At 55.0% G+C, this 13,596-nt stretch overlaps 1 protein-coding gene across 5 annotated transcripts in view; it reads left to right on the top strand.

Annotated features, from left to right (window-relative positions):
* Nucleotides 1-2,552: 2,552 nt before the first annotated feature.
* Nucleotides 2,553-13,596, top strand: part of LMNA (lamin A/C) — a 58,586-nt gene continuing 47,542 nt past the window's right edge. The window contains exons 1-2 of one of the 5 annotated variants that reach the window (XM_039512719.1): nt 2,553-2,696; nt 7,428-7,790. In XM_039512719.1, coding sequence (XP_039368653.1) covers nt 7,441-7,790 — 350 coding nt within the window. In that variant the 5' untranslated portion in view covers nt 2,553-2,696; nt 7,428-7,440. Of the gene's footprint in view, nt 2,697-2,754; nt 2,772-2,828; nt 2,859-7,251; nt 7,791-13,596 lie in introns of those variants that run through there. The other 4 variants (XM_039512721.1, XM_039512723.1, XM_039512722.1 and 1 more) reach the window with 4 other exon arrangements.

The following is a 13,596-nucleotide window of genomic DNA, read 5'->3' on the forward strand; positions in this document are numbered from 1 at the left end:
CATGTCTGGGGCCGTGGAACTTTCTGATTTACTGGGGAAATCCCTCCTGCAGCTCAGCAAGGCGGCAGGGATTCCCCCCGACGCAGGGAAGGGCTGCCATCGGCTCCCATTCTCCAGCAGCTTGGGTGGAGTCGCTCCAGATTTACACTGCGCTACTGGAGGTCCTTTTCCATGCAGTCCAGCCCAGCTGCCTGCAAGGCCCAGTTGGCAGCTGGAGCCAGCTGCTCTAATGCTGGGAGGTGGGGAGTACCAGCCTGGCCCACAGCAGCCTCAGGACCAGGGGATGGCACGCAAAGGGCAGCTTTGCAACCCTCATGCCCTGGCCACAGGAGGGAAGTAGTGGAGACACTGTTAAAACTATGTTGGATAAGATGTTGGACATTAGTACTAGACAAAAATCCTGCACTGGCCAGGGTACCTACTGGGTCTTGTCTGTCTCCTAGAAGCCAGGGTTTGAGAGCAGAAAGCTGCCTGGCTCGCCACACCCCCTGAAACCACGCCAGTTACGAGACCATGTGGCTTCCCGGTCTGGAACTGTTATTTTTTGAAAGTTGGACCTTTGATCTTTGCTGAGATTGGGGCAGATTCTCCGCTGCTCCGCCGGGAGCAGAACGCCCCCCCTACTTTTGTTTGTTGACAGTCAGTGACTCACTGTTGCCATGACGGAGAGAAATCAGATTACTTATTCATAAAAGCTGGACTGTGTGTATGTTGCCGTGGCTGCAGAGTGAGTCACCCGCCCGGCTGCCTTGCAAACCAGTAAGTTTTGCTTCTTTCTAATTAGCTTGGGAGGGAATTTTGTCTAATTTCAGACAGGATTTGATAGCACCAGGTTGAATCAGGGCCCATGTGTGTGGGTGCTGGGTGATTGACCCACCTGCATCTCCGCCAACGCCCCTCAATCCTGACATGCAGGGCCCCCCCTGTAATACCAGTCGTGGGCTCCCCACATGGCTGATGCTCCTCAATCCCAACCCACAGTCTCCCCGCTATTCCAGTCTTGGGCTTCTTTCCCACACAGCTCTGCCAATGCCCCTCAATCCCAACTCGCAGCCCCCAGCTGGCTATATCCGCCCTGAGCCTCCTTTCAGTCACATGAAGTTGTGCGGTGGTGAAACCACCGGATCTGATTTTTCACTCATGTGATCTCCAGATGCAGGATATGGGGTGTGCACCGCAGAGGTGAGAAAGGGTGTGCACTGCAGCCTGCCACCTGGGGCATGACCTGCCCCGACACTGCAGCCTTCCTGCGACCACTGCCAGGATTTAAAAAACATAGTAAATGTGGGAGTTCCTTTAATTGCCTTCTGAGTTCAGAGCCTTTAGGGGTCATAAGCTCCTGGGGCAGGGACTGCCTTTTTGTTCTGTGGTTGTGCAGCGCCTGGCACCATGGGGTTCTGGTCCATGACTGGCGCTACCATAGTGCAAATAATAAATAATACTAACGTTTTCCAGCTTTTCTCCACATCTACAAGGGCTAGCAAAAAAACCCCTAAGATTCTCACCTAATCACAGGCCTCCAGGAGCTGGGGCTTTAAGAAAAATGCCAACTATCATGAGACCGGTGATAAAATCACCAGAATTGGCAATGGTTGTGGGTTTTTTAAATATAATAATCCCTAGCTCTTATCTAGCATTTTTGATCCATAGCTCTCAAAGCGCTTTACAAAGAGAGTCAGTATCATTATCCTCGTTTTACAGACGGGGAAACTGAGGCACGGAGCGGCGCTGTGATTTGCCGAAGGTCACCCAGCAGGCTGGTGGCAGAGCTAGGGATGGAAGCCAGCTCTCCTGAGTCCCAGCACTAGGCTGTACTGCCTCCTAGGAGGGAGCCAAATACAAGCTGGCATTTATGGGTCCATGGTTACTTGGCTTGCAACGCCCCCCCACCCCATACTGCACAACACAGATGTGCAGATGTGAGCCAGCTGTAAATATCTGCCACTCTGTGGTATCTCTTCTCGTGCTGGGAGGCTCACTCCGACGTACCCCTAGAGAGCGACCAGTCTCCTCCACCTAGCCCTGCCGCTGGCTTCTACCCTTAACCCACCACCCCTGAAGTTACTGTGAGCGTCACAGAGGGCAGAGCTCTGGTCTCCTGCCATTTGTGCCCAGAGCGCCTCCCTCTTAGAGGGATTTTCTCTCCAGCCAGGGTCTTTAATCAGCAGCCTCCAGAAGGCAAACCATCTAGGTGGAGTAAGGGCCAGAGGCGAGACACACAAAAGCCAACCCCAGGCCATCAAAAATTAGCAGGCAGAGCCCCCCCCCCCCCAACAGGAGATTGGCTTGAGACCCAGGAGATTTCTCTCTCTTGCCTCTGTGTATTAGTTATATTTTTGGAGAGAGGGAAGTTACTGATTGTTAAGCCAATGTCATAATTATACATTTATCCGTTAGTTATATTTGTGTGTGTGTGGGGGGGTCTTTATTGGCCATCTGTGTTTTGGGGCCTGGAGGGGCTGCTGGCTTCATGCTTCCTACTTTTTCTCTCTCCCCCCCCCAGGAGAGCTGGGATTTGAAAAACAACAACTGCCTGGGTTGGAGAGAGGGGAACCCAAACTGCAGGAGCAGCAGAAAAAAAAAGGTGGTGGGGGGGAGGGAAGAGAACTGACGCAGAGTGACAACCCCGTCAACCAATGAGACGCGAGGAAGAATCGTTGCGTCATCAGCAGACACTCATTGATGGCAAGGGCAAGGTCTGGGCGCGCTGCGGATTAACCCCTTCGAGGGCAGAGGCGTTAGGCAGGCTCCATCCCACGCAGCTGCTGCAGATAAGGAGACGCGGGAGGGGGCTGGTTGGGGCAGGGGTTTAAGGAGGCAGGTGGAGGGGGCTGCTCCCTGGGGGAGCGCTGGGCGGGGTAAGTAATGCTCAGCCCTGGCGGGAGAGGGGCTGGGGTGGGGTAACCCTGCGAGGGGCTCCCCTCCAGACGCTGCGACCAAGGGTGCAGGGACCCTGCCCCACTCCAAGCCCCTTTATGGGGTGGGGGAAAGGGCAGCTCCTTGCTGTCTGCTGGGAGTGTGATCCGGGCACCAAGCCGCCCCCTTCTGTCCCAGACCCCCTCTGCCTCGCTGGGTGCTACGTTGCAGCCCCAAGCCCCCTTCTCCGCCCCCCCCAGGCTTTCACCCCTCCTGAGCCCCACACTCTGCCACCCCCAAGCTGCGTTTTGTCATCACCATCTACACTGCGGTAGCGCCCAGGAGCGCCGGTCGCAGAACCAGGACCCCGTGGTGCTAGGTGCTGTACAGAACAAAGATGGTTCCTGCCCCCGATCCCGTCAGGCCTTCAAATCCCTCCCTGCCCACAGGGACTGGGCCATAAGTATCTAGATAGTGCCCATGTGAACCACACCCGCCCTCCCCCTTAACAGCCTGAGCTTTGATCACTGAGCCCCCACTTGCCTTTCCTGTGCTGCTAATGTAACCCCCCCCTCCCTGATCCCACCGGTGTAACACTGAGCCCCCTTTATCCCTGACCCCATCCAAGCTCCCTCCACCCCTGAACTTCCAAGGCACAGCGGAGTTTAGCAGGGGCCCTCCAAACTGTCCAGATGGCTAAATCTGAGAGGGGCTTTGTTAAAGGCAGGGGGGCTGTAGGGGAGGGTGCACTTCCTGGCTCTTTAAGCTGTTGTCCAGGGGCAGGGGAGGTGCCTGCTCCAGTGCTGGATCAGAGCTACTATCTTGCTCTCATCTGGGATCGTCCTTGGCCTTGCATTCCTGGGCTGGAAAGAGCCTGGAACATCCCCCCCCCCTTGCAAAGCATAGCTGGCTAACTCTTGTGCATGTTCCCTCTTGGTCTCCTGCAGTGTCCATGGGCAGGGCTTGCACTGAGCGTGCACAGCTGTAAACAGAGCAAAACCCTACCAAAACAAACCCCTCTGTGGCACGCCCCGTTCTCCTGGGGAGAGGAGCAGAGAGAACAATGGATATTAGTCCCATTGTTAATGCATGACTGGAAGGGGTGGGGTGAAAGAACCTGCATAGAATTCATTTAGCAATAACCCTCCCTGCCCCTAAAGGGCACTGGTGCTTGCCGGGGTGATGCCTTCCCGGACTGACAGTGCAGGAGGGCTTCAGTAAAGCTGCCTATTTTTCACGCCTTCCCTGTTGGTTAGGGGTGTCAAAGGTTCTGCGCTCTATTCCTGGCTCCAGAAGGGAGTGTGGTCTAGTAGTTAGCGCCAGGGACTGGGTACTAGGAGACCTGGGTATTATTCCCAGCTCTGCCACTGTTTTATTGTGTGACCTTAAGCAAGTCACTGCACTGCCCTGTGCCTCAGTTTCCTCCATCAGATAACCTTTGTAAAGCTCTGTGAGAGCTAGGGGAGAGGAAAGATGGGCCAGCAGTTCAGACCCTAGCCTGAGACTCAGGAAACTGCAGTTCAGTTCCCTGCTCTGCCCCAGAGGCCCTTGGTGGCCGGGGCTGAGTCATTTAGCCTCTCTGTGCCTCAGTTTCCCCATTTGTACAACAGGGATATCGGCACTACCCTGCCGGACAGAGGGTGTGAGGATAAATACACGGGAATGGGGAGGCGCTGACAGTGATGGGGACCAGGTATTATAATATATTGCGGTGGCACATGGGAGCCTCCCTCACAGACCAGGGCCCCATGGTGCTAGGGGCTGTACAGACAAACCTAAAAAAGAGAAGGACCTTGTCTAGCTACCTAGCCAGAGCTAGGGTTTAAAAAGTGCTACAGGTCTCAATCTTTCCAGCCTCCTGTACCTCTTCCAGGAGTCTGGTTTGTCTCGTGTATCCCCAAGTTTTGCCTCACTTAAAAACGACTTGTTTACAAAATCAGCCATAAAAATACAAAAGCATCACAGCTCGCTATTACTGACAAATTGCTGACTGTCTCATTTTTACCATTTAATTATACAATAAATCAATTGGAATATAAATATTGTACTTGCATTTCAGTGTATAGTACATAGAGCAGTATAAACAAATCGCTGTTTCAGTACAAATTAAAATGTCATACACTTTGCTAGTGCTTTTTCTGTAGCCTGTTGTAAATTGAGGCCAATATCTAGATTAGTTGATGTACCCCCTGCAAGACCTCTGTGTACCCCCGGGGATACACGTACCCCTGGTTGACCCACTGCTATAGAGGGTGATGACTCTCATAAGCTGATGAGCGAAGTCTTCTCGTAAACTGGGAGGCCGACCCCTGGGGAAAGGGGGATCACTGAAGCAGTGAATTGGGATCCTGCTTCCTGCACTAGGAAGGCTTGGGAGGTACCACGTCCGTGTTGCCTCTGGCCCAGCAGGGCCCTGGCCTAGGTGTCATCGCTGCATAAATATGGCCAATGTGTCCCCCTTGGGAATGAGGCTGCCCACCTCAGGCTGGGCCTAGGATCGGTGCAGTCCGTGGTGCCCATGAACGGGGTGCGGGAGGCAGCCTCAGCTGCTGCTAAGGTGGGGCCATGGGCCAATCAGTTGCCACCCTCTCTGATCCTGCTGCCAGGTTGGCGGGGGAGAGAAAAGGCGGGGGGGTCCCATTGTCCCTAGAGATGAGCCCCCCTCCACCCACCCGCATGCGCACACAGCTGCTTGCTCTGGCAGGACATTGGGCTGTCCTTGGTGCACATGCTCAGCTGGGGCCACGCTCTGTGTATCAGCTGCTGACCTGCTGTCTGCACCCAGCAGAGCCTGATGGGAGTGGAACCCAAAAGCCACCTGACAAGCTCTGCCTGCTGGACAAGGCTTGGGCCATGCTGGTCTGAGTGACAGCAGGGGGAGGGGAAATGTCCTGCCCCTGTGCGCCTCCCCCCCCCCCAGCATTGTCTAGAGCAAACATGCTGGCCCACCACCTGGTCGAGATGTATTTAGAGACAGCAATCAGATCCCCTCTCAGCCCCCGCTTTGCCAGGCTCAACAAGCCAAGCCCTTGTAGTGTCCTCTTGTAAGACTGGTTTTCCGTTCCTGGGAGCGGTGGTTCTCAACCAGGCGTACGCAGAGGTCTTCCGGGGCCACATCAGCTCATCTAGAATAGTTGCCTAGTTTTACAAAGGGTTACACAAAAAGCACCAGAGAAGTCAATGCAAGCTAAATTTTCAGGCAGACAATGACTTGTTTATGCTGCTCTATACACTGTACACTGAAATGTAAGTATAATATGTGTATTCCAGGTGATTTATTTTATAACTATACGTGAAAAATGAGGAAGGCAGCCATTTGTCAGTAACAGTGGCTGTGACGCTTTTGTATTTTTAGGGCTGATTTTGTAAGCAAGTCGTTTTTAAGTGAGGTGGAACTTGGACAAATCAGACTCCTGAACGGGGGACAGTCGTCTGGAAAGGTTGAGAGCTGCTGGCCTGGAGCATCCTAGTAACACTTCTCTCTGGCTGCTCCAGTGTGACTTCACTCCTGAGTGGTGTAGCTATACGGACCTAATTTCCCAGTGTAGACGTGGCCTAACAGACCACGCTCCCGCCTCGTGTTCGGAAGAGAATGCAGGACTCCTGATGCTCTGAAGCTGGGCAGTAGAACGTTGGAGTCTTGACTCTCACTAGCCACTGGATCATGTGGCTCACTTATGGGGTGCTACCGTGTGTGCTGAGTGGCTGCCCCACCCCAATAGGCTTCTTCCTATTCCAAATGAGCGTGCCCATGTGCGGTTAAAGCAGGTTAAATTCACATCTTTTGTTAATTCGGATAAACTTTCCTGGGTGTCTCCCTGTAGGCAAGACCTTATTCTGGAATAAGAATGTCCACCTTGGGGAGCTATTCTGGTCAACTACCCCACGTAGATAAGCCCTAACTCCTTGTGTGAGCACTCTGATTCTGGAGGCAGGGTGGCCTAGTGGATAGAACACTGCACTGGGCTTCAGGAGAGCTGGCTTTGCCACTGCCGTGCTGGGTGACCCTGAGCAAGTCATTTCCCTGCCCTCTGCCTCAGTTTCCCCACCTGTAAAATGGAGATCATGAGACTGATCTCCTTTGTAAAGTGCTTTGAGATCTACTGATGAAGAGTGCCCCAGAAGAGCTAGGGGTTGCTATTTATTATTTTCATTCTGCAACAAGAGTGGCACTTCGCAGTTTAGATTAAATCCCGACTAAAGTAGCATAAACTAAACTGCAAAAGATGCTCGGATTCCAGAATGCTCATCCGGGGATTATACCACTATCATTATAGCTATTTAAATTCACAGCTGAGCACGTCTTGCTATAACTTTTCCTTGTGGACAAGCCCTTATTTTAAACAGAGCCTGTTTTTCCAGGAGCCTCTGCTCCTTTAAATAACCAAAGCAGGGGCTGGCCCTACTTTGCATAGCCACTCCCACTCCCCCATCTCCTACTTCCCAAGGATATTTGAGCCGAGATCCGTGCGAGTGACTCAGACTGTCAGTACCAGCGAGGCAGACGCAGGCGTGGGGAAGGCAGCTCCAGAGATCTGAGTCACTGACCCGTGCTCCCTTCTCTCTGCCAGGCTGTGAACCGCGATGGACACCCCATCTCAGAAGAGGGCCACACGGAGTGGGGCGGGTGGCACCCCGCTCTCTCCCACCCGCATCACCCGCCTGCAGGAGAAGGAGGACCTGCAGGAGCTCAACGACCGGCTGGCCGTCTACATTGACCGGGTGCGCTCGCTGGAGTCGGAAAATGCCGGTCTCCGGCTGCGCATCACCGAGTCCGAGGAGGTGGTGAGCCGCGAGGTGTCGGGCATCAAGTCGGCCTACGAATCGGAGCTGGCGGATGCCCGCAAGACCTTGGATTCCGTGGCCAAGGAGAGGGCGCGACTGCAGCTGGAGCTGAGCAAAGTGCGGGAGGAGTTCAAGGAGCTGAAGGCACGGTAAGCACCGGGGTAGTGCCCATGCTAGGCCGTGGGGCAGCTGGTAGTGGAAGAATTTCCCACTTCCCCCCTTTCCAAGAATGGAGCAGTCCCTAAAAGCCTGAGTGGGAGCAACCAGGGCTGGCAGCCTTGGGAAAGAAGCCACAAATATCCCGAGGCCACAGGCCAAGTGAATAGCGTGTTGTAATGTGTTTGGCAAACAGTGAGGGACGTGGAGGGGAAAAAAAAACCCAATCCAGAGTAGGAGGAGGATGGGAAAAATCCCTACCCTGGCTGGGATGTTACTGTGGAAGCTGGTGTGTCGTGGTAGGGTGGGTGGATTCTTGCCTTCCCCCACCACCTCGCAATAAATTGCTGCATGGTCAGTGTGTAAATTCAGCCCTGGGTGTTCAGGAGCCGGCGCCGTCCTTGGAGCGAGATTGTCTCGGCAGCTGTCAGCTGGGGCGGCGAGATCCTGGTGCAAGTGCCTTTAATAATGTGACGTAGAATTAGCCTGGGAGTTCGGCTCAGATCCCTTGCTTCCGCGGGAGCAGAGCGGGGTCGGTATCCGAATCTGAATCTAAACTCTGCGTCTGGCCCCCATTTCTCTGATAGGCTGGACCCAGTGCCCTGGATCCAGATGCCTCTGAATTTGCACCTCGGGACCTATCTCTGTCTTCGATTCTCTCTCTGAGGCTGCCGAATAAGCCCTGTGGTAATTGGTCTAGCTGGCCCCGGCTCTCCTGCCTGCAGATCTTGCTTCCCTGGCTTATTCCCCCACTCCACCTTTGCCAGTCATTTAAAAAACCTGTGTTGCGGGAGCTGAGATGTCCCCGTTGCCGGTGGCCAAGGGTTTTTCTGTGTTTATGGTGCGAGACGCCATGCGGGAGGGGCTTTGGGAACGGGCTGGAGCGCAGATCCATGGCTCTGCTGATCCTCTTTCGATTTCGCTGCGTCTCTTTCGAAACTAGCCTGAGCCTGCTCAGCCAAATGGGATTCAGGGGCTTCACCTTCTCATTGCGGCGCTCTGGGGTGTGCTGGGGCCTCCCTGGTTCTGTCCGTCTAGTAGTTTCAAATCCCCCCCCCCTCCGGTATGGTATTTTCCTTTCCCCTGCTGCTGCCAAATTTGCCTAAACTCCCCTTTCCCCACGCCCGCGCCTCCCTGCTATGCTAGAGCTGGCACCAGGGAGCTCGGTAGCACATGGTGGCATTCTGCCCATTCCGACGAGCTGGTTCCTCCCATGCTTTGGACCTTGGCCCCCAACCAGCAAGGGTTCCCTGGGGACTTGGGTTTCCCGTTCTGTGTCTCCTCGGCCCATGTGGCGGAGGCGCTTGTCCCCAGCGGGCGGTGGTGAAGGTCAGAGGGATCCAAAGGAGGTTGGGAGTGGCTCCTGTATCCAGAAAGCTGCAGAGCCCTGCAGCTTCACCCGGTGGTCCTGATTCAAAAGTCCCGGACTGCCATGGACTTCGGAGCAGAACATGACCCTTTAGGGTCTGCAGCTCTGGCATATTCTGGTCTCTGCTGAGACCCGATCCTTGCTGAGCAGCAGGGACGCTCCCGTAAGGCTAAATCTGCTGCCTCCATCACGCTCCCGCCCACAGTCAGTTCCAGGGAGCATGAGCAGGATTTGAACCCAGGTGTCCGTGATGGCAAACAAAGCGCGTCTCCCATTCCTGCATTAGATCAGCAGTGTCTTACCTCCCTGGCTTTGCTATAAAGGAGTTTGTTTTCTAAAAGGCCCCCAAAGGGGACATTCTGCCATGAATAATCAGCTCACGCAGAAAGCAGGAGGAACATTTCACAGATGTCTTTAAAAGCTGCCCAGGATTTTATATTTAGCTTCCTGTGTCTCTCCCCAGCCACTGATCTGTCTCTAGATAACTCCCGTGGTCATCTCTGCATAGAACTGTAGCTAGCTCTGCATTTAGCTCCGAGAGTCTCGTTACTATTTGGAGATGGATTTTGAATGCAGGTTTCCATGTGCTGAATATCTGTGTCTGTTCTCCCCTGGCCATGGGCATGCCAGGATGGGGGAGGATTTTGGAGGGGATGAAGAGGAAGAGATTTTGCTACTACAGCAGGAGCCGTGTTTTCTAAAGGTTTTGCAGCCTTAAACTTTAAAACAATCTCCTCTGTCTTTTTCTTAAGCCATCCATTACCATAATGCCCAGCCTGCAGCCAGCTCCTGCTGCTGTGTGGCTGTTACACTGCTGCCCTGCTCCACTCCGGAGGTGGCTGCAGTGCAGAGATCCCTGTATATAATCTATACGATCTGTTGCTTACTGGAATGGAATGTGCATTCTCGAAAACTGGATGTTGCTGCTACCTTTTTCTGACACAACAGACCCCCTGAGGAAAAACTCCCTTCCCCGAGGGGATTCCCACATGACCACTCTCCTGTTCTGAGCCTAGTTATTAAAAGCGACAATGGGTGACTCAGGCCATTTATCTTGAAAGCTCCGCTCCTACCTTGTTCTGTGCTTGGCAATGACGGTCGTTACCAAGAGAGACCAAAGTGTTGTGATATCTCAAATAGAGACCCGTGAATCAGCAGCGAGAGTGAAGAACAGGGTTTATTTCCCCGGCTGTCAATATTGCATTATTCATTTACTACTTAGGGTGACTGTACTGGCTACTGGGAGCATGAATTCTGGGAGGAGCCCGACAGTGAGTGGCGGGGTGGGTGAGTGTGGAGGAGTTGGGTTGGGTTTCAGGAAGCTTTCTGATCTGAAAAGTCCTTGTTAGGGACTTTCCCCCTTGTAATGAGCAGGGTTCATTGCATTCTGCTCTGATTGCTTCCTCCGGGCTGTGAAATTATTCAGAGTGAGGCACAAGTTAAACTAATCAAAGCAGCTCCGCTTTGGGGAGGCGTTTCAGTAGAAACAGCGTCTCGGGCCTCTGTAGCGTGACTCCTCCGAGGTTCTCAATGCACTTTAATGCACCGCCTGCAAGAGAGGGAGTTACCCGACTCACTTTACACATGGAGGGAAACGGAGGCATGGAGCTGAAGTGACTGGTTCGCGGTCCTTCACTGAGTTGGGAATGGAGTGCCGGGGCCCTGGCTTTCATCACCCAGCTCTAACCACAGACAGGGAATTCCAAAGGATAATCTTTTGGGGAGGAAGCTCCAGATTGGGCAGTCAGGGCTCCTGGTGTCGGGGGCACTGTGACCTACGGAGCACGTCCCGTCCCCTCTCTGTTGCTCAGTTTCCCCCTTTGTAAAAGGGGGCAGGGACAATAACGCTCACCCAGATCCCAGAGAGGGCTGTGAGGCTGGACTCATGGGGCAGGACAATGGAGTCAGGCCCTTCCTGCGGTCACTTATCCCATTGCTAAAGGGGTGCAACACGCTACCAGCTGGGAACAGGTTCTGAGCTTGCTTTGAGCCGGGGTAAGTGGCTGCACAAGGGGACGGAGCCCATTGTCTGAAATACTCCGAGCGGTCCCGGGGGAAGATGCTCTAGGAGCTCGACTAACCCAGTCCACGCGCGCGCTCAGTGTTGCATCTAGCGCCAAGGCGGAAACGTTTCCTTGGTATCTTCCCCCACCAGGCTCCCCGACCTCCTGCGTGAGCGTTATCTGGGCCGAGCAGCCACTGTTCCATTCGAAGGGCTGGTGTGATAGCATCTACAGCACGGGAGAGATGACGAGAGCGAACCAAGTGTCTAAAGGCACCCAGCGTCTCTCGCTCATGAGCTCTGCGTTGGGTGTCTCATTCCCCAGGCCGGCCGAGCCATTGGTGTGGCTGGATCCACCCGGCAGGGCGTGTCAGGAGAAGGGAAGCTGTGGTGCTACTCAGAGCACTTGGCTCTGGGTCAGTAAACGCAGGCGTGGTGATGATCTGGTGTTGGGGACGTTGACTCGCTCAGCGGAGATGCCCTCCCCTTGCTGTAGGTGCAGACCCTGCTTCCTTCCAGGGCTGGAGTCTCTAGTTCTTGCCGGTGAAATGAACACCGGAGAAAGGTGCCGCGTTGGCGCAGGCCAGGGGCTGAGTGCTAAATTAGTGCCGCTTTCTAACTCCTTTCCGCAAGGGTCTTGGGTGGTGGCTTGGCAACTGTTCACCGAGCCTCCCGACAGCTTTGTGCAGCAGGAGGTACATTATTGAGCCCATTTTAGCAATGGGGAAACGGAGGTAGAATAAGGCTCAGTGACCCGCCGAAGTGCTGAGATTCTGTCTGGAAAGGGACCCATAAGTTCTGACTCCCCCATTCGTCCCCCGGCCCCTTGCTCTGATCATTAGATCACACTCCCCTCCCAGAGGTGGGGGACTGGACCCAGGAGTCTGATCAAAGTCCCCGCTCTAACCGGTAGGCCACACGCTCTCCTGAAGGCATTCCAGTCCCTTATCTGCTGAATCCGCCTGGTGCAGGCAGTGAGAGTGTAACACCAGGTCTACACTAAAAAGTTAAGTCGCCCCAGCTACATCAATAAGGGGTATGACAAAGCCACACCCCCGATCAGCAAAGTTGCTCCGACATTACTCCCAGTGTAGACAGTACTAGGTCCAGGGAAGAATTCTAGCTACCACGTCTCGGGAAGGTGAATGAACTACAGTGACAGAAGAACCCCTCCACTCCTTGGATTTGAGACCGAGCCCCCTTCCCGGAGCCCCTGCCGCAGCCCTGCGTGTACGAGGCCGAGGGAGTGGTGTCTCCCTGGCCTGATTGGCCTGGGGCACTCGCTCTAGTGTTGCCAGTTTCCGTGGTCCAATCCCTGTGCCCTGCCATAGAGGGTGTGGCTTCTCGCTGGGCTTCCGGCAACATCCGGCCCCGAGTTCACACCCACCCCTGGGCAGGGGGTGGCACGTCGAGTGACCAGATGTCTGGACTTTATAGGGACAGTCCCGATTTTTGGGTCTTTTTCTTATATAGGCTCCTATTAACCCCACCCCCCGTCCCGATTTTTCACACTTGCTGTCTGGTCACCCTAGTGGCATGTGCCAGGGTCGGGCTCTCCCAGCGTGACTGGTGGAGGGAGATGGGCACGTGTAGAGCCGGCTGTGAGAGCTGATTCCCCGGTCTCAGGCAGCAGCTGGCGCGCTGGAGCTCCTAACGCTGCCCTTGTGTAAGAAGGCGCCTATTGTGTGCCTGCTTTAACGAGCAGGGCTGGGCCCGTGCCTGGAGGTGAAAGGTGACGAAGCGATAGACCACAGTGCAGCAAGGGCTGGGTTATGATTAACTAGCCTGCTCCGGGCTCCAAGCTCGGCAGTGGAGGCACAGCAGTCATGCATCCCTGGGCAGCTTTCCTACTCTGCCGGCAGTGCCCTCGTCCAGACGGGGCAGAGGCGTCTGGTTCCTCCCTCGCTCGGCTCTGAGCAGGGCTGGGTGGCATGATGGTGAAGATGCCAGGGCCCAGCGGGTGTTAGCACTCCGAGTGGCAGGGGCTGCACCTGTGCTGGAAGAATGGCGGGAGATTGAGAGCATTGCAGAACCAGCCTATAGATTACGGCGCGGCACAAGGCAGATGGGCACAGGGAACCAGCCAGAGCCCTGTCCCGTGCTGGTCTCTGGCAGGAGCTGGCTGCTGGGCCGTTGCTCCTGCGCTGTGCAGAGCCGGCTCTGGGGTGGGGCCAGCCGCACGTGTCCCTAACAGCCAGGCTTGCCTGCTTGCCCCCGGCAGCCAGTGGTTTTCCAACGGGCCAGTCGCACGCCAGGGCATTCCCTGGCAGCCTGTGATTGGGCGGTGGGCTTTGGATTTAAAGGGTGAGATCACCTCCGGCACGAGGGCGTGGCAATGCCGGGGCGGCCCGTGTCTGACTCACATCTGCAGGCGGCAGCCAACGCCCTTCCCCTCCCGCTTCACGAGGCCTGGGATTCATGGGGAAAG

This window comes from Mauremys reevesii, linkage group 24, assembly GCF_016161935.1.
Source record: "Mauremys reevesii isolate NIE-2019 linkage group 24, ASM1616193v1, whole genome shotgun sequence".
Lineage (NCBI taxonomy): Eukaryota > Metazoa > Chordata > Testudines > Geoemydidae > Mauremys > Mauremys reevesii.